General features: G+C 47.2%; 1 protein-coding gene across 4 annotated transcripts in view; it reads left to right on the top strand.

Annotated features, from left to right (window-relative positions):
- ak9 (adenylate kinase 9) overlaps nt 1-18,545 on the top strand; it is a 702,269-nt gene that overhangs the window by 76,236 nt on the left and 607,488 nt on the right. For all 4 annotated transcript variants that reach the window (XM_070885675.1, XM_070885673.1, XM_070885672.1 and 1 more), the window contains exons 8-9: nt 7,392-7,514; nt 9,735-9,809. In XM_070885675.1, coding sequence (XP_070741776.1) covers nt 7,392-7,514; nt 9,735-9,809 — 198 coding nt within the window. The remainder of the gene's footprint in view (nt 1-7,391; nt 7,515-9,734; nt 9,810-18,545) is intronic.

Raw genomic sequence — 18,545 nt, 5'->3', positions numbered from 1 at the left:
AACACCAGCGGCAGGGGGCTACAGCCAGGAATCCTTGGGGGCGGGAGGATAGGTTGCTAATAAGGGCTGTGGAAGGAGAAGCCTGCGTTCGGGTGGCAGGAAGGCTGGAGATTGAATTGGGGGTGGGAGTGGGTGAAGCTGGTGAGTGTGGTTGAGGAGGCTGAAGGCTTCCTTAAAGAGCCTGGGAGCAGCACTCCTGCTCCTCCAGACCCACAAGATTTCATGCAACAGCCTTGGGCAGATGGAAGTTCTTGCCTCCATTTTATTGCCAAGTTTCCTGACCTCTGGGAAACGTATGCAGCAGCAGTAAATTTCAAACCCAGCTCCCAATTGCACTGGGAGCCCTATTTAAATATGTTAATTAAGCATTCCGCCTCTCATGCCCCTCGCCGGGGTGGGGGCGCGGAGGCACGGTTAGTATTGAGCCCAAAGGATTACTATAAATATCTAATGTAGTGTTTGGAATAGAAGAACATAAGAAATAGGAGCAGGAGTAGGCCATATGGCCCCTCAAGTCTACTCCGTCATTTAGTACGATCCTGGCTGATCCGATCATGGACTCAGGTCCACTTCCCTGCCCGCTCCCCATAACCTCTTATTCCATTATCTGTTAAGAAACTGTCTGTCTCTGTCTTAAATTTACTCAATGACCCAGCTTCCACAACTCTCTGAGGCAGCGAATTCCACAGATTTACAACCCTCTGAGAGAAGAAATTCCTCCTCATCTCAGTTTTAAATGGGCAGCCCCTTATTCTAAGTATGCCCCCTAGTTCTAGTCTCCCCTTTCAGTGGAAACATCCTCTCTGCATCCACCATTGTCAAGCTCCCTCATAATCTTATACATTTCGATAAGATTACCTCTCATTCTACTGAATTCCAATGAACAGAGGCCCAACCTACTCAACCTTTCCTCATAAGTCAAACCCCTCATCTCCAGAATCAACCTAGTGAACCTTCCCTGAACAGCCTCCAAAGCATGTATATCCTTTTTTAAATATGGAAACCAAAATTGTATGCAGTATTCCAGGTGTGGCCTCACCAATACCCTGTATAATTGTAGCAAGACTTCCTTGCTTTTATACTCCATCCCCTTTGCAATAAAGGCCAATTGGCCTTCCTGATCACTTGCTGTACCTGCATACTAACCTTTTGTGTTTCATGCACAAGTATCCTCAGGTCCCGCTGTACTGCAGCACTTTGCAATTTTTCTCCATTTAAATAATAACTTTCTCTTTGATTTTTTTCTGCCAAAGTGCATAACTGCACACTGTGCAACATTATACTTCATCTGCCAAATTTTTGCCCACTCACTTAGCCTGTCTATGTCCTTTTGCAGATTTTTTTGTGTCCTCCTCACACATTGCATTTACTCCCATCTTTGTATCGTCAGCAAACTTGGCTACATTACACTTGGACCCTTCTTCCAAGTCATTAATACAGATTGTAAATAGTTGGGGTCCCAGCACTGATCCCAGCAGCACCCCACTAGAACCCGAGAATGAACCATTTGTCCCGATTTTTTGCTAGTTATCCAGTCCTCTATTCTTGCCAACTCTGTGAACTTTTATCTTGTGCAGTAATCTTTTATGTGGCATCTTGTCAAATGCCTTCTGGAAATCCAATTACACCACATCCACTGGTTCCCCTTTATCCACCCTGTTTGTTACATCCTCAAAGAATTCCAGCAAATTTGTCAAACATGACTTCCCCTTCATAAATCCATGCTGACTTTGCCTGACTGAATTATGCTTTTCCAAATGTCCTGCTACTGCTTCTTTAATAATGGACTCCAACATTTTCCCAACTACAGATATTCGGCTAACTGGACAGTAGTTTCCTGCTTTTTGTCTGCCTCCTTTTATAAATAGGGACATTACATTTGCAGTTTTTCAATCTGCTGGGACCTCCTCAGAATCCACGGAATTTTGGTAAATTACAACCAAGGCATCCACTATCCCTGCCGCGACTTCTCTTGAGACCTTAGGAATCAAGCCATCAGGTCCAGGGGATTTATCCATCTTTAAGTCCCATTATCTCACTGAGTTCCCCCTCCTTAGTGATTGTGATTGTGTTAAGTTCTTCTCCCCCCCGCCCCGCACCCCGCACCCCCGCCCCCCCCCCCCCCCCCCCCCCCCCCACAATAGCCCCTTGACTATCCACTGTTGGAATATTGTTAGTGTCCTCTACAGTAAAAACAGATACAAAATATTTGTTCAGAGTTTCTGCCATCTCCATGTTCCCCATTACTAGTTTCCCGGTCTTGTCCTCTAAGGGACCAACATTTACTTTAGCCACTCTTTTCCTTTTTATATACCAATAGAAACTCTTACTATCTATTTGTATATTTCGTGCTAGTTTACTTTCATAGTCTATCTTCCCTTTCTTAATCACTTTTTTAGTCATTCTTTGCCGGCTTTTAAAAGCTTCCCAATCTTCTGTCCTCCCACTAGTTTTGGCCACTTTGTATACCCTTGTTTTTAATTGGATACTGCCCTTTATTTCTTTAGTTAGCCACGAATGGCTATCTTTTCTTTTACACCCTTTCCTCCTCACTGGAATATATTTTTCTTGAGAGTTGTGAAATATCTCCTTAAATGCATGCCACTGTTCATCAACCGTCCTACACTTTAATCTATTTTCCCAGTCCACTTTAGCTAACTGTGCCCTCATACCTTTGTAGTCTCCTTTATTTAAGCTTAGTACGCTGGTTTGAGATCCAACTTTCTCACCCTCCATCTGAATTTGAAATTCAACCATGCTATGATCACTCATTCCAAGGGGATCCTTTACTAGGAGATTGTTTATTAATCCTGTCTCACTACACAGGATCAGATCTACGATAGCCTGCCCCCTGATTGGTCCTGTTACATACTGCTCAAGGAACCCATCCCTTGTGCACTCTATGAACTCTTCCTCAAAGCTACCCAGACCAATTTGATTTGTCCAATCAATTTGGAGGTTAAAATCACCCATGATTATTGCTGTTCCCTTTTTACAAGCCCCCACTATTTCCTGGTTTATACACCGACCAACAGAGTTGCTACTGTTAGGGAGCCTATAGACTATGCCCACCAGTGACTTTTTCCCCTTATTATTCCTAATCTCCATCCAAACTGTTTCAACATCCTGATCATTTGAGCCAAAATCACTTCTCACTATTGCAGTGATTCCATCCTTTATCAACAGAGCTACTCAACTCCTTTTCCTTTCTGTCTGTCCTTCCGGATTGTCAAGTATCCCTGAATATTTAGTTCCCAGCCCTGCTCACCTTGCAACCACGTCTCTGTAATGGCTATCAGATCATATCTTATGTCTTATTTTGATGTAAAAAAGGTAATGCATGTTTCATGTAATTAGGCATTTAATGCCAAGCAGGTAACTTTGCTGGAAGGTCTTTTAGTCAAAATAAATGTAAAACTAGAAATTTTCATGGAAAAATAAATGTACTCAGTACAGAAATGTGTTTTTCTAGCATAAACATTACAATGCCATGTTATTACATGAAATATTACGAAGTTGGGAATGGTAGCATAGGTGTTAAGTTACAGGACTAGTAATCCAAAGACCTGGACCAATGATTTAGAGACGTGAGTTCAAATTCCAGCATGACAGCTGGGGAATTTAAATTCAGTACATTAAATAAATCTAGAATAAAAAGCTAGTATCAACTGGTTCACTAATGTCATTTAAGGAAGGAAATGTGCAATCCTTTCCTAGACTGGCCTATACGTGACTCCAGACCATTCGTGACTTAACTGCCCTCTGAAATGGCCGAGCAAGCCACTAAGTTGTAACAAACCATTACAAGAAACATTAATACGAATAAAACTGGATGGACCTCCTGGAATCGACCTCGGCACCAGCTGCGGAGACGACAACGGCACCCAGCCCAGACGACCCTGCATAGAAACATAGAAAAAAGGTGCAGGAGTAGGCCATTTGGCCCTTCGAGCCTGCACCACCATTCAATAAGATCATGGCTGATCCTTCACCTCAGTACCCCTTTCCTGCTTTATCGCCATACCCTTTGATCCCTTTAGCCGTAAGAGTCATATCTAACTCCCTCTTGAATATATCCAATGAACTGGCATGAACAACTCTCTGCGGTAGAGAATTCTACAGGTTAACAACTCTCTGAGTGAAGAAGTTTCTCCTCATCTCAGTCCTAAATGGCTTACCCCTATCCTTAGACTGTGTTCCCCTGGTTCTGGACTTCCCCAGCATCGGGAACATTTTTCCTGCATCTAACCCGTCCAGTCCCGTCAGAATTTTATATGGTTCTATGAGATCCCTTCTCATCCTTCTAAACTCTAGTGACTACAGGCCAGTCGATCCAGTCTCTCCTCATATGTCAGTCCTGCCATCCCGGGAATCAGTCTGGTGAACCTTCGCTGCACTCCCTCAATAGCAAGAACGTCCTTCCTCAGATTAGTAGACCAAAACTGAACTCACTATTCCAGGTGAGGCCTCACCAAGGCTCTGTACAACTGCAGTAAGACCTTACTGCTCCTATACTCAAATCCCCTAGCTATGAAGGCCAACATACCATTTGCCTTCTTCACCGCCTGCTGTACCTGCATGCCAACTTTCAATGACTGATGGAGCATGACACCCAGGTCTCGTTCCATCCCCCCTTTTCTTAATTTGCCGCCATTCAGATAATATTCTGCCTTCGTGTTTTTGCCACCAAAGTGGATAACCTCACATTTATCCACATTATACTGCATCTGCCATGCATTTGCCCACTCACCTAACCTGACCAAGTCACCCTGCAGCCTCTTAGCGTCCTCCTCACAGCTCACACTGCCACCCAGCTTAGTGTGATCTGCAAACTTGGAGATATTACACTCTATTCCTTCATCTAAATCATTAATGTATATTGTAAATAGCTGGGATCCCAGCACTGAGCCCTACAGCACCCCACTAGTCACTGCCTGCCATTGTGAAAAGGACCCGTTTATCCCAACTCTGTACTTCCTGTCTGCCAACCAGTTCTCTATCCACGTCAGTAGATTACCACCAATACCATGCGCTTTAATTTTACACACCAATCTCTTGTGTGGGACTTGTCAAAAGCCTTTTGAAAGTCCAAATATACCACATCCACTGGTTCTCCCTTGTCCACTTTACGAGTTACATTCTCAAAAAATTCTAGAAGATTTGTCAAGCATGATTTCCCCTTCATAAATCCATGCTGACTTGGACCGATCCTGTCACTGCTTTCCAAATGTGCTGCTATTTCAAAGTTCTCCTCACCAACATCTGGGGACTTCTGCCAAAATTGAGAGAGCTGTCCCATAGACTCGTCAAGCATCAGCCTGACATAGTCATTCTCACAGACTCATATCTTTCAGCCAATGTTCCAGACTTCTCCATTACCAGGGGTGGCGGCACAGTGATATACAGTCAGGAGGGAGTGGTCCTGGATGTCCTCAACATTGATTCCGGACCCCATGAAATCTCATGGTTTCAGGTTAAGCATGGGCAAGGAAGCCTACTGCTGATTACCACCTACCGCCCCCCCCCCCCCCCCCCTCAACTGATGAATTAGTACTCCATGTTGAACACCACTTGGAAGAAGTACTGAGAGTAGAAAGGGCACAGAATGTACTCTGGGTGGGGGAACTTCAATGTCCATCACCAAGAGTGGCTTGGTAGCACCACTACTGAATGAGCTGGGTGAGTCATGAAGGACATAGCTGCCAGACTGGGCCTGCGGCAGGTGGTGAGGGAACCAACATGAGGGGTAAAACCGAATTGACCTCGTCTTCACAAATCTAGCTGCTGCAGATGAATCTGTCCATGACAGCATTGGTAGCAGTGACCACCGCACAGTCATTGTGGAGACTAAGTCCTGTCTTCACACTGAAGACACTCTCCATTGTATTGTGTGGCATTAGCACAGTGCTAAATGGGATAGATTCAGAACAGAACTAGCAGCTGGAAATGGGCATCCATGAGGTGCTGTGGGCCATCTGTATCAGCAGAATTGTATTCCACCACAATCTGTAACCAGATGGCCTGGCATATCCCTCAAGCTACGATTACCATCAAGCTAGGAGCCAAACCTGGGTTCAATGAGGAGTGCAGAAGAACATGCCAGGAGCAGCACCAGGCATACCTAAAAATGAGGTGCCAACCTGGGGAAACTGCAACGCAGGACTTACATGCATGCTAAAAAGCAGAAGCAGCATGCCATAGGCATGGTGAAGCGATCCCACAATCAATGGATCAGATCAAAGCTCTGCAGTCCTGCCACATTCAGTCGTGAATGATGGTGCACAATTAAACAAGGAGGAGGATTCTCCATGAATACCCCATTCTCAATGATGGTGGAGCCCAGCATGCAAGTGCAAAAGGCAAGGCTGAAGTTTTGTAACCATCTTCAGCCAGAAGTGCCGGGTGGATGATCCATTTCGGCCTCCTCCTGAAGTCCCCACCATCATAGACGCCAGTCTTCAGCCAATTCGATTCACTCCACGTGATATCAAGAAACTGCTGAGCACACTGAATACAGCAAAGGCTATGGGCCCCAACAACATCCTGAATGTCGTGCTGAAGACTTGTGCTCCAGAACTAACCGCACCTCTAGCCAAGCTGTTCCAGTACAGCTACAACATTAGCATTAGCATCTATCCGACATTGTGGAAAACTGCCTAGGTATGTCCTGTCCATAAAAAGCAGGACAAATCCAATCCGGCCAATTAACGCCCTATCAGTCTACTCTCAATCATCAGCAAAGTGATGGAAGGTGTCGTCGATGACCTTCCCTCCATTATAAGGTCACTCAAGAAGCTGAACACCATCCAGGGCAAAGCAGCCCCCTTGATTGACACTCCATCCACCACCTTAAATATTCACTCACTCCACCGTGACTACAGTGTGTAACATCTACAAGGTGCACTGCAGCAACTCGCCAAGGCTTCTTTGGCAGCACTTCCCAAACCAGCGTCCTCTGCCACCTAGAAGGACAAGGGGAGCAGGCGCATGGGAATACCACCACCTCCACGTTCCCCTCCAAGTTATGCACTATCATAACAATGAAGTATATTGCCATTCATTCATTGTCACTGGGTCAAAATCCTGGAACTCCCTCCCTAACAGCATTGTGGGAGTACTTGCACCACACAGACTGCAGCGGCTCAAGAAGGCGGCTCACCATCATCTTCTCAAGGACAATTCGGGATGGGCAATAAATGCTGGGCTTGCCAGCAAAGCCCCACATCTCATGAATGAATAAAAAAAAATGTAATTGCATTGTATAAGGTAGTTCTGTGTCAAATATTACTGATCTTTTTTTGATCTGTGCAAGATCTACCCACTTATTTTATTAATGATCATTTTAAGGCTCCCGGCATTAACAAAATGTAATTTGTCAATTTTGCAATTAGGAAGAGAATTTAGAGATGAACGTGGACATTGTTGCACGTTTAGTGCAAAGACCTGAAGATCGTCTCTCAACTATTGAAGAACATGTGGCACTCTACAAAGACAAATTGCTGAGGTTTTTAGAGGTATGGAATAAGTTTATAACTTTGTATTGTTGGGGGAAGTGTAAAGTAAAAGATGAAATCTGAGAATTTAATTTGGACTGTGAATAGAGAACTGGAAGACACAGGTTTAAAATTAACAGGTTTTAAATGAGATTAGATATGAGAAGATCACCCCCCCAACACCCTCCAGCAAAATAGTATTTATGGAGAAAAAGAGTCCCCTCAAAAGCAGTTGATGTTGTGTTGATAAATTTGTTCAAAAAGTATATTGGGTCAGCAACCGCATTGGTGACTGTTTATATAGACACTTCGCTGGGCAGGCCACATAATTCGCAAGCCAGACACGAGACTCCCAAAGCAAGTGCTCTATGCGGAGTTCCTTCATGGCAAACGAGCCAAAGGTGGGCAGTGGAAAAGTTACAAGGACACCCTCAAAGCCTCTCTGATAAAGTGCGACATCACTACTGACACCTGGAAATCCCTGGCCAAAGATCGCCCGAAGTGGAGAAAGTGCATCCGGGAGGGCGATGAGCACTTCGAGCATGGCGAGAGCGTGAAGAGGTCAAGCGAAGGCAGCGGAAGGAGCGTACGGCAAACCAGTCCCACCCACCCCTTCCCTCAACGACTGTCTGCCCCACCTGTGACAGAGTCTTTGGCTCTCCTATTGGACTGTTCAGCCGCCAAAGAACTCACTTCAGGAGTGGAGGCAAGTCTTCCTCAATTACGAGGGACTGCCTATGATGATGATGATGGTTCCTGTGTGGAGCTGGTACAATGGTCCAGATGGCCTGCTCTTGTTTCTACATTACTGTTATGCCGGATTGCTGTGTCGGGGGAAGGGAGGGAAATGGGTTGAAGCTAATCAATGGATATGTAGGGATAGATAAATATTCTGGAGTTTTGATTCATTGCCCTTTAGGGATCAGGGAGCTTTTATCCACAGCTTTTCTTCTGGAAATGATAAGATTTTGGTCGGATAGTTTTTTTTAGTCAGGTAGTCATCTGAAATCTGTAAAAACCCAACACAATTGGGTTGATTTTACTGTTCCCACTGGTCAGGGTACGAGAGGTAGTGGGTGAGCCACCCATTGTTCGCTCTGCACAATTTTGCTTTCATTGAAGCTGACCCACTGCTGCCAGATTCCACCCTGGTGGGAACAGTTAAAATCGACCCCAATAAGAATATAAGGTAAAGTAGAACATAATTTACAACTTGAATTTTTTTGTTAGGACAGATATTTTCACAGAATTTATGTTACTCTTAAATTTTCTTTATATTAGTGGGAAAGCGGGTTGTGTAGAGGACACAGAAAGGCTGCAAAGAGATTTAAATAGGTTAAGCGAATGGGCTAAGGTTTGGCAGATGGAATACAATATCGGAAAGTGTGAGGTCATCCACCTTGGGGGAAAAAAACAGTAAAAGGCAATATTATTTGAATGGGGAGAAATTACAACATGCTGCGGTGCAGAGGGACCTGGGGGTCCTTGTGCATGAAACCCAAAAAGTTAGTTTGCAGGTACAGCAGGTAATCAGGAAGGCAAATGCAATGTTGGCCTTCATTGCGAGAGGGATGGAGTACAAAAGCAGGGAGGTCCTTCTGTAACTGTATAGGGTATTGGTGAGGCTGCACCTGGAGTACTGCGTGCAGTTTTGGTCACCTTACTTAAGGAAGGATATACTAGCTTTGGAGGGGGTACAGAGACAATTCACTAGGCTGATTCCGGAGATGAGGGGGTTACCTTATGATGATAGATTGAGTAGACTGGGTCTTTACTCCTTGGAGTTCAGAAGGATGAGGGGTGATCTTATAGAAACATTTAAAATAATGAAAGGGATAGACAAGATAGAGGCAGAGAGGTTGTTTCTACTGGTCGGGGAGACTAGAACTAGGGGGCATAGCCTCAAAATACGAGGGAGCCAATTTAAAACCGAGTTGAGAAAGAATTTCTTCTCCCAGAGGGTTGTGGGTCTGTGGAATTCTCTGCCCAAGGAAGCAGTTGAGGCTAGCTCATTGAATGTATTCAAGTCACAGATAGATAGATTTTTAACCAATAAGGGAATTAAGGGTTACGGGGAGCGGGCGGGTAAGTGGAGCTGAGTCCACGGCCAGATCAGCCATGATCTTGTTAAATGGCGAAGCAGGCTCGAGGGGTTAGATGGCCTACTCCTGTTCCTAATTCTTATGTTCTTATGTTCTTATGAATATTTCTATGCTCCTTTTGTATTTAATATCCACGCAGGATTATATGGCTGATCATGACCCTCAATATCTGATAGAACTGGATGGAAACAGAAAACCCAATGAGCTCTTTATGGTAAGAAATTGTGTTGTAACATTTTAAGAATTCTGGATTTTCAGGAGGTTTGTGACCAGTTTGGCGCCTGGGCGAATTGTAAAACTACTTTTTTGGCGTTAACGAGTCACACAACGTTTTGCACTCGGGCGGAACTTTCGGCAGTGGTTTTGCGGGGGTGCTAAAATTTAGCGCCTGCCCGATGTTTCACCGCTTGGGCGATGTCAATCGGCATGCAACGCTGCGCTAGCGTTCTGGGCGGAACTTTCGGTGATATCGCCAGCAAAAAACAGTCAGACCCAGGTGCTAATGGCACCATTTTAAAAACAGAGCAGAAGTTCGGTGCATAAAAGGATTGGGAGAAGTAGGCTGCATTTTACACAGTGAAGTTTTATGTGAGTTTATGATTTGTTTTAAAGGATATTTAAGGATATTTTAAAAAATGGGGCTATAATATGTCAGCCATTATTCCTGGCTGCTATATCTATATGGCGTTGAGCTGCAAGGAGGCTTATTGATGAGTATTTTGAACGTAATTGAAGAGGTCCCAGACGTATGAGGAGGAGGCCTTGCCCCCCACGAGTTTACAGGGAACAGCGTTCATACCTGCAGCTTTCTGAGGCACAGTGCATTAGAAGGCTGTGCTTCCGAAAAGAGGTGGTCACAGAGATATGCCAGCTCATAAAGGCAGACCTACAGCCTACCAGCGGTAACAGGACTTCACTGCCCGTCGAGGTGAAGGTGACTGCGGCACTTGCCTTCTATGACTCCGGCTCCTTTCAGGCATCAGCAGGGGACATATGCTCCATCTCATAGCACGCTACACATTGCAGCATTCGCCAGATGACAAGTACACTGTACGCACCCAGGACGGACTTCATAAACTTCCCAATGACCAAGGAGGCCCAGAATGAAAGGGTTGTAGGTTTTGGACAATTTGCTGGCTTCCCCAAGGTTCAGAGTGCCATTGACTGTACACACATTGCCCTGTGAGCACCTTTACCCAATCCAGAGGTTTACCGAACCAAAAGGGATTCCACTCCATGAACATACAGATCGTCTGCGACCATACTCAGTGCATCATGGCAGTCAATGCCCAATATCCAAGGAACATCCATGATACTTTCATCTTGCGTGAGAGCACTGTCACAGGCCTGTTCGAGTGTCAACCACAAGGCCAGAGCTGGTTGCTGGCGACAAAGGTTACAGCCTCGCCATCTGGCTCATGACCTCCTCTCCGGAACCCTCAGACAGAAGCCGAGCATTATATAATGAGAGTTATGTAGCCACATGCAACATCGTTGAACAGTCAATTGGAGTGCTTAAGCAGCGCTTTTGATGCCTGGACCACTCTGGAGGCTGCCTGCAATACTCCCCTCAGAGGCCTCGCAGTTCATTGTGGTGTGCTGCATGCTACACAACTTAGCCATCATGAGGAGACAGAATTTGCCATTAGGGACTTCAGGATCACCTCGAGAGAGAGAGGAGGAGGAGGAAGAGGAGCCTACTGCGGTACCCATGCCACCATCTGCACCATCACCACAGCGGAGGCCCCGTGGAGCTTTCGCCACTGCAACAGCCTTGCGTCAGCAGCTCATAATTCAATGCTTTGCTTGAAGAGTGAACGGCTCTGTATTGGGAGGAGAGACAATGGAGACGCCATGTGAGGATCAACTGGAGTAGCTCGGGGTATGGAGGGCCAGGCTTCTGACTGCCGAGCCTCTTGCACGGCGTCGTCAGTCACAGGTAATGCGGGTCTGGGTGTAACACTGGGGACTGCAGTGTCACTGATGGAGGCCATCAATAGCGCGTGGGCATTGATAGCCTCGCAGGGTTTCACGGCTCGCACGGACAATCTGCGACCTGACCTCCGTGATGGTCAGAGAGTGTCGCGATGCCTGCGGGATTCCTACCCAATACCTCAAGGAGCTATTGGGTGAGCTGGATGCTCTCCCTGGACAGTTCCACCATGTCCAGCTGTCAGCAGACCGACTTTGCTGACTCACCCTCTGGAAAGACAGCATACAGGATTCAACCCCGGAAGTGCGTTGCTGCACACCACTAGTACGTGGGGCTTCGGATGGCTCAAAGCCCGGGAATGTTTCATCCTCGAGCGAGGTGTTGACCGACGCAAAAAGAGATGTCGAGTGCATCGATCCCCGACACCCTGGAGTAGGCTGCTCCGTCCGCTCCTCTCCCTCAAGTTCCTCCTTCTCCCCCACATGAAGGTCTGAGGTGGAGGTTTCCAGTGAAGGATTTGGCACCTGCGACTCCTCATCTGGAAGTATAAAATAACAGACAACTGGTTAGCAGCAGGGGAGGGGGCAGGGTGACACGATTAAGGTCACATAGCACTGGCTCATTTGAAGGACCGCCGCTATTCCATTATATGTCGCCCACAGACACTGCATGACATTGCCCCAACCCTAGTCCACAGACACTACATCACATTGTCCCAACCCTAGTCCACAAACACTACATCACATTGCCCCAACCCTAGTCCACAGACACTGCATGACATTGCCCCAACCCTAGTCCACAGACATTACATCACATTGCCCCAACCCTAGTCCACAGACACTGCATCAGATTGTCCCAACCCTAGTCCACAAACACTACATCACATTGTCCCAACCCTAGTCCACAAACACTACATCACATTGCCCCAACCCTAGTCCACAGACACTGCATGACATTGCCCCAACCCTAGTCCACAGACACTGCATCAGATTGTCCCAACCCTAGTCCACAAACACTACATCACATTGCCCCAACCCTAGTCCACAGACACTGCATCAGATTGCCCCAACCCAGCCCAGGGAGACTTGCCCTCACTATCCAATGAGAGTGTCAGCACCCCCACAGGCAGTTGCCCTCCCTGAGGCACCGATCAAACCGGCCACATGCTCCTCGAGGTCTGTTAAAGACGTGGTTCGGTGTGGACCGCCGCCTGTCCGCCGCTGCACCAGATGGCTGTGAGTCATCTTTTCCTGCAAAGATTAAAATAGGAATGGTTACCAGAGGGTCCATCTGCTCTTGTGGCACACACAGATAGCCACTAAAGCACTTAGACCATACTGTGTGTGTGTAATACTCTGTTTAATGGCCCTTGAAGTTGCACATGGTTCATGAGAAAGACATCAAAGTGCAGAAATATCTTTTAAGATCTCAGAAAGCAATCTTAATAATGCGTAAAGATCATTCATGGCAAATAGGATGCAACACTAAGCCTACCTATACCAACATCGTGAGAACAAATACTGTGTCAGATTTATAATTTAAGTAATGAGGAGAGCATCAATAAAAATTGTACTTACTCCAACGACCCTGCAATGATCGTTAAACCTCTTCCGTCACTGTATAGGGGTCCTTCGGACGGTGTCGATGGAGGAGACCTCCTCAGCTATTTGACTCCAAATTTTTCTAAAAACCGCTGGGAGGGGTTGACTTGCACCCCTCCTGTTGAATTCGGCCCATCTTCGTTCAACTCGTTCGCCTCTGGGCTGAACCTTCTGGCTCTCTGTCTGTTATCATCAACCTTCATCGTGAATCAAATTGTACAATGGCTGATTCAGCCCTGGGTGTACTGCACATGCGTGGGTGCTCCCTGCCTATTAGTGTTTGCGATCGACAGCAGACAAGAAGCGCGTGAAGAAGAAAATAAATTCCAAAGAAAAAAATTCCGCATGCACAGAATGTCCGTTTGTTTTGGGGATATCAACTTTCGGCTCCGGTGCACAAATTCTATTGTGCAACACCGGAGTTATCGCTAATGCTAACGATTTTCAATGTTTGCCAAAAGTTGCACGCTCTGGCAGTAACGGTTTTATACTCTATCCCCCTTGCAATAAAGGCCAACATTCCATTTGCCTTCCTGATTACTTGCTGTACCTGAAACACTAACTTTTTGTGTTTCATGCACAAGGACAAGGTCCCTCTGTACGGCAGCATTTTGTAATCTCTCTCAATTTAAATACTTTGCTTTTTTATTTTTCCTGCCAAGGTGGATAACCTCACATTTTCCCACATTATACTCCATTTGCCAAATGTTTGCCCGCTCACTTAGCCTGGCGATATCCTTTTGCAGATTCTTTGTGTCCCCCTCACAACTTACTTTCCCACCCATCTTTATATCATCAGCAAACTTGGCTACGTTATACTCGGTCCTTTCATCCAAGTCATTATTCAGATTGTAAATAGTTGAGGCCCCAGCACCGATCCCTGTGGCACCCCACTAGTTACCATTTGCCAACTGGAAAAAGACCCATTTATCCTGACTCTCTTTTTCTGTTTGTTAGCCAATCTTCTATCCATGCTAATATATTGGCCCCAATCCCATGAGCTCTTATCTTGTGCAGTAACCTTTTATGTGGCGCCTTATCAAATGCCTTCTGGAAATCCAGATACATCACATCCACTGGTTCCCCCTTATCCACTCTGCTCGTTACGTCCTCAAATAACTCCAGCAAATTTGTCAAACGTGATTTCCCTTTCATAAAACCATGCTGACTCTGCTTGACTGCATTATGATTTACCAAATGTCCTGCTACTGCTTCCTTAATAATGGACTCCAGCATTTTCCCAATGACAGATGTTAGGCTAACTGGTCTATAGTTTCTTGCTTTCTGTCACCCTCCTTTTTTAAATAGGGGCGTTACATTTGCAGTTTTCCGGCGATGATGACGTCATCACTCTGTGCAGCATGGCGCAAGAATCCCGCCTCGCGGATGTTACTGCCCCCAAACGGGGAACTACGCAATTTCCCGGCCCCTGTACCTGTTCATGTGGTGTAAAAGATCCCATGGCACTATTTGAAAATGAGCAAGGGAATTCTCCCAGTGTCCTGATCAATATTTGGACATCAACCAATGCTAACAAAAAATAGATTAACTGGTCATTTATTTTTGCTGTTTGTGGGTTCTTGATGTGTGCAAATTGGCTGCTGTATTTCCCTGCACTTAATAAAAATATAATTAATTAACTGTGACATGCTTTGAGATAGGATGAGAATGTGAAAAGTGCTACATAAATACAAATTCATTCTTTCTTAACATATCAATATTAATTTCTTTATACTCTTTTGCTTGAACCATTGTTATGAATGTTTAAATGGTTTGCTGGTATGAGTCTGTTAAGCTTGTTAATGGATTGTGAAAAGCCATGTAAGGTTTTCTCATACCAAATCACAGCTTTCAAATTTTTGAATTTATCTTGTACAATATAAATCTTTCAATGCAAGCATGGAAAGAATTATCAGAGTTCTGATATACCACACAAGTAGATTTTCTAATTGGACGCGTTAATTTGCAACATCTAAAGCTCGGATTGGCCCTCCTTGGAGGATAAGATATATCCAGCAATTTCTCTTTTGAATAATATAATTTAAGCAATTCTGATTGCTGACTTCAGACAGAACAGAACAGAGCTCACTTGGAACAGACAGTGCTCACACTCATGGGTTAAGACCTCCTCCCCCAAGCTCAAGTTTCTGACCTTCCCTGCAGCCCAAATTTTAGACCTTCTCCCCCCAACCCAAGTCTCTGACACTCTCTCCCCCGCCCAAATTTATGACCGCCTCCCACCCGCCCCCCCCACCCCCAGCTCAAGTCTCTGACATTCTCCCCCCGCCCAAGTTCCTGACCTCCTCACCCCCCAGCCCAAGTTCCTGACCTCCTGTCCCCTCCCCCAGCCCAAGTTCCTGACCTCCTCTCCCCGCGCCCAAGTCCCTGACCTGCTCCCCCCCGCCCCAGCCCAAGTTCCTGACCTCCTCACCCCCCAGCCCAAGTCCCTGACCTGCTCTCCCCTCCCCCAGCCTAAGTTCCTGACCTTCTCCCCCCCAAAAAGTTCCTGACCTTCCTCCATCCATGCCATAGAAGGGGCATTGTGTGCGGCTCATGGATTGTTAACAGGTTTATTGGTATGAAGTGAATAGTGACAGTGTCGTGACTTCCAGATTTCTTCCAGTCTTGCAATCTGGATCACGTTCAACACCCCCCTTTAGACCTGGATTACGTTTTTCCACCATCCCCACTATGCTCTCCGTAATCTTTACCCCCTTCCCCCCTCTCTCCACCCGATTCTCCATCTCATTAGAACATAAGAAATAGGAGCAGGAGTAGACCATACGGCCCCTCGAGCCTGTTCCGCCATTTAATATGATCATGGCTGATCCAATCATGGACTCAGGTCCACTTCCCTGCCTGCTCCCCATAACCCCTTATTCCCTTATCGTTTAAGAAACTGACTATATCTCTGTCTTAAATTTACTCAGTGACCCAGCTTCCACAGCTCTCTGAGGCAGCGAATTCCACAGATTTACAACCCTCTGAGAGAAGAAATTGCTCCTCATCTCAGTTTTAAATGGGTGGCCCCTTATTCTAAGATTATGCCCCCAAGCATTAGTCTCCCCTTTCAGTGGAAACATCCTCTCAGCATCCACCTTGTCATGCCTCCATAATCTTATACATTTCGATAAGATCACCTCTCATTCTTCTGAATTCCAATGAGTGAGGCCCAACCTACTCAACCTTTCCTCATAATTCAACCCCCTCATCTCTGGAATCAACCTCTCTCCCACCGATTCTCTCTCTCCAACCTCCCCCCCCCTCTCCGCCCCCCCTCTCTCTTTGACCCCCCCTCTCTCTTTGACCCCCCCTCTCTCTTCGACCCCCTCCTCTCTCTCTTCGACCCCCTCCTCTCTCTCTCCGACCCCCGCCTCTCTCTCTCTCCGACCCCCGCCTCTCTCTCTCCGACCCCCGCCTCTCTCTATCCGACCCCCGCCTCTCTCTCTCTCCGACCCCCGCCTCTCTCTCTCCGACCCCCGCCTCTCTCTATCCGACCCCCGCCTCTCTCTTTCCGACCCCCGCCTCTCTCTCTCTCGCCGACCCCGCCTCTCTCTCGCCGATCCCCGCCTCTCTCTCTCTCCAACCCCCGCCTCTCTCTCGCTCCGACCCCCGCCTCTCTCTCTCCGACCCCCGCCTCTCTCTCTCTCCGACCCCCGCCTCTCTCTCTCTCCGACCCCCGCCTCTCTCTCTCTCCGACCCCCGCCTCTCTCTCGCTCCGACCCCCGCCTCTCTCTCTCTCCGACCCCCGCCTCTCTTTCTCTCCGACCCCCGCCTCTCTCTCTCTCTCCGACCCCCGCCTCTCTCACTCTCTCCGACCCCCACCTCTCTCTCTCCGACCCCCGCCTCTCTCTCTCTCTCCGACCCCCGCCTCTCTCTCTGTCCGACCCCAGCCTCTCTCTCCGACCCCCGCCTCTCTCTCTCTCCGACCCCCGCCTCTCTCTCGCTCTCTCCGACCCCCGCCTCTCTCTCGCTCTCTCTGACCCCCGCCTCTCTCTCGCTCTCTCCGACCCCCGCCTCTCTCTCTCTCCGACCCCCGCCTCTCTCTCCGACCCCCGCCTCTCTCTCTCCGACCCCCGCCTCTCACTCCAACCCCCGCATCTCTCTCTCCGACCCCCGCCTCTCTCTGACCCCCCCCATCTCCGATCACCCCCCCCTCTATCCCCGACCACCCCCCTCTCTCTGACCCCACACTTTCTATCTTCGACCCTACTCTCTCTCTCGACCTCCCCTTTCTCTCTCTCTCACTCGCTCGCTCTTTGACCCCTCTCTCTCCGATCCCTCTCGCTCTCTCTCTCTCTCTCTCTCTCTGACTCCTTTTGAATCCTCTCTTCTCACCACTGATCCAGTGAGTGGTCTTCTCCCACAGAGCTGAGGAAAGCTGTACTGCAGCCACACCTGTGGGGTATTGTGCATGTGCGGCCGGACCTCGGTGACAGCATGCATGCGCAGAAGGGTACAGAATGACACAAAAATGTTCATGCAGATAATCACTTTGTTTCTAATTGCCTGATGTGGACTCCACAATTTCTCCCTGTAGGGACACATCTCACTTACCTAAATTCAGAGATTGGAAAAGCCAAAACTTGTGGACCTCTAAGTATACTTAGGAATAATTTATTACCTGGTACAACTTTTAGAATTTAGGCATGAACACCATCAATGCTTGCCAATCTACCATTAGCCAGTCGACACAGTGCCAGTTTCATCTTTTATCAAACCCCTGTGCTGATGGATCCTTACTACATCCTAGTTCAGTTCGACACCAATTTGGTATTGTGTTATCTACAGAATCATGGGCCTTTTGCAGCATTCCTTCTGGGTCAGGAGGAGTAGAAGTGCTCCCTACAGCTCCTCAAGCAAGCCTTTGGCCTCTTCTATGTGAACTGCAGTTTCTCTGTCTTCGCAGCCCCTTCCCCCCTGATGTGTTCAGAATAACTCCACAAGGCAGTATTGTAAGCTCAAACTGTTGTGACCTTGGTCTCTTTATTCATATTCCAGAGTGAGGAAGCAGCATGGTGGATTACTTTTTAATACCTGCTTGCCCAGGGTGCACAGATGACCCTTAGGTCTCCCGCAGGCATGCCCCCTGGTGGCAAGTCTTACATATTGATGAGGTTTACATACATACATAACATCACTTCCCCCAAAAGTCTTATGTACAAGTTATTTGCAAGTTGAGGTGATCTGGCGCTCTGCGTTCCCGGGTCGATCGCCTGAGTTGAAGTCCTGGCATGGGTGAGTGAGTCGGATCATTGCTGCATGGTCTGATCGGACTGAGGGGCATGGTGGGTTCATCCTCGTGGTTGATGGCGAGGTCGATTGTGTTAGTGGGTCGCTGGGGGCCAGGTCCTTTCACAGTGGTTCCTGGTTATCTGTAGTTCGCAGTTTGGTCTGGTCTAAATGCTTTCTGCGT

Source organism: Pristiophorus japonicus, chromosome 7, assembly GCF_044704955.1.
Source record: "Pristiophorus japonicus isolate sPriJap1 chromosome 7, sPriJap1.hap1, whole genome shotgun sequence".
Classification (NCBI taxonomy): Eukaryota; Metazoa; Chordata; class Chondrichthyes; family Pristiophoridae; genus Pristiophorus; species Pristiophorus japonicus.
The sequence above is the reverse complement of the archived record's forward strand: the minus strand, read 5'-3'. Positions and strand labels throughout refer to the sequence as shown.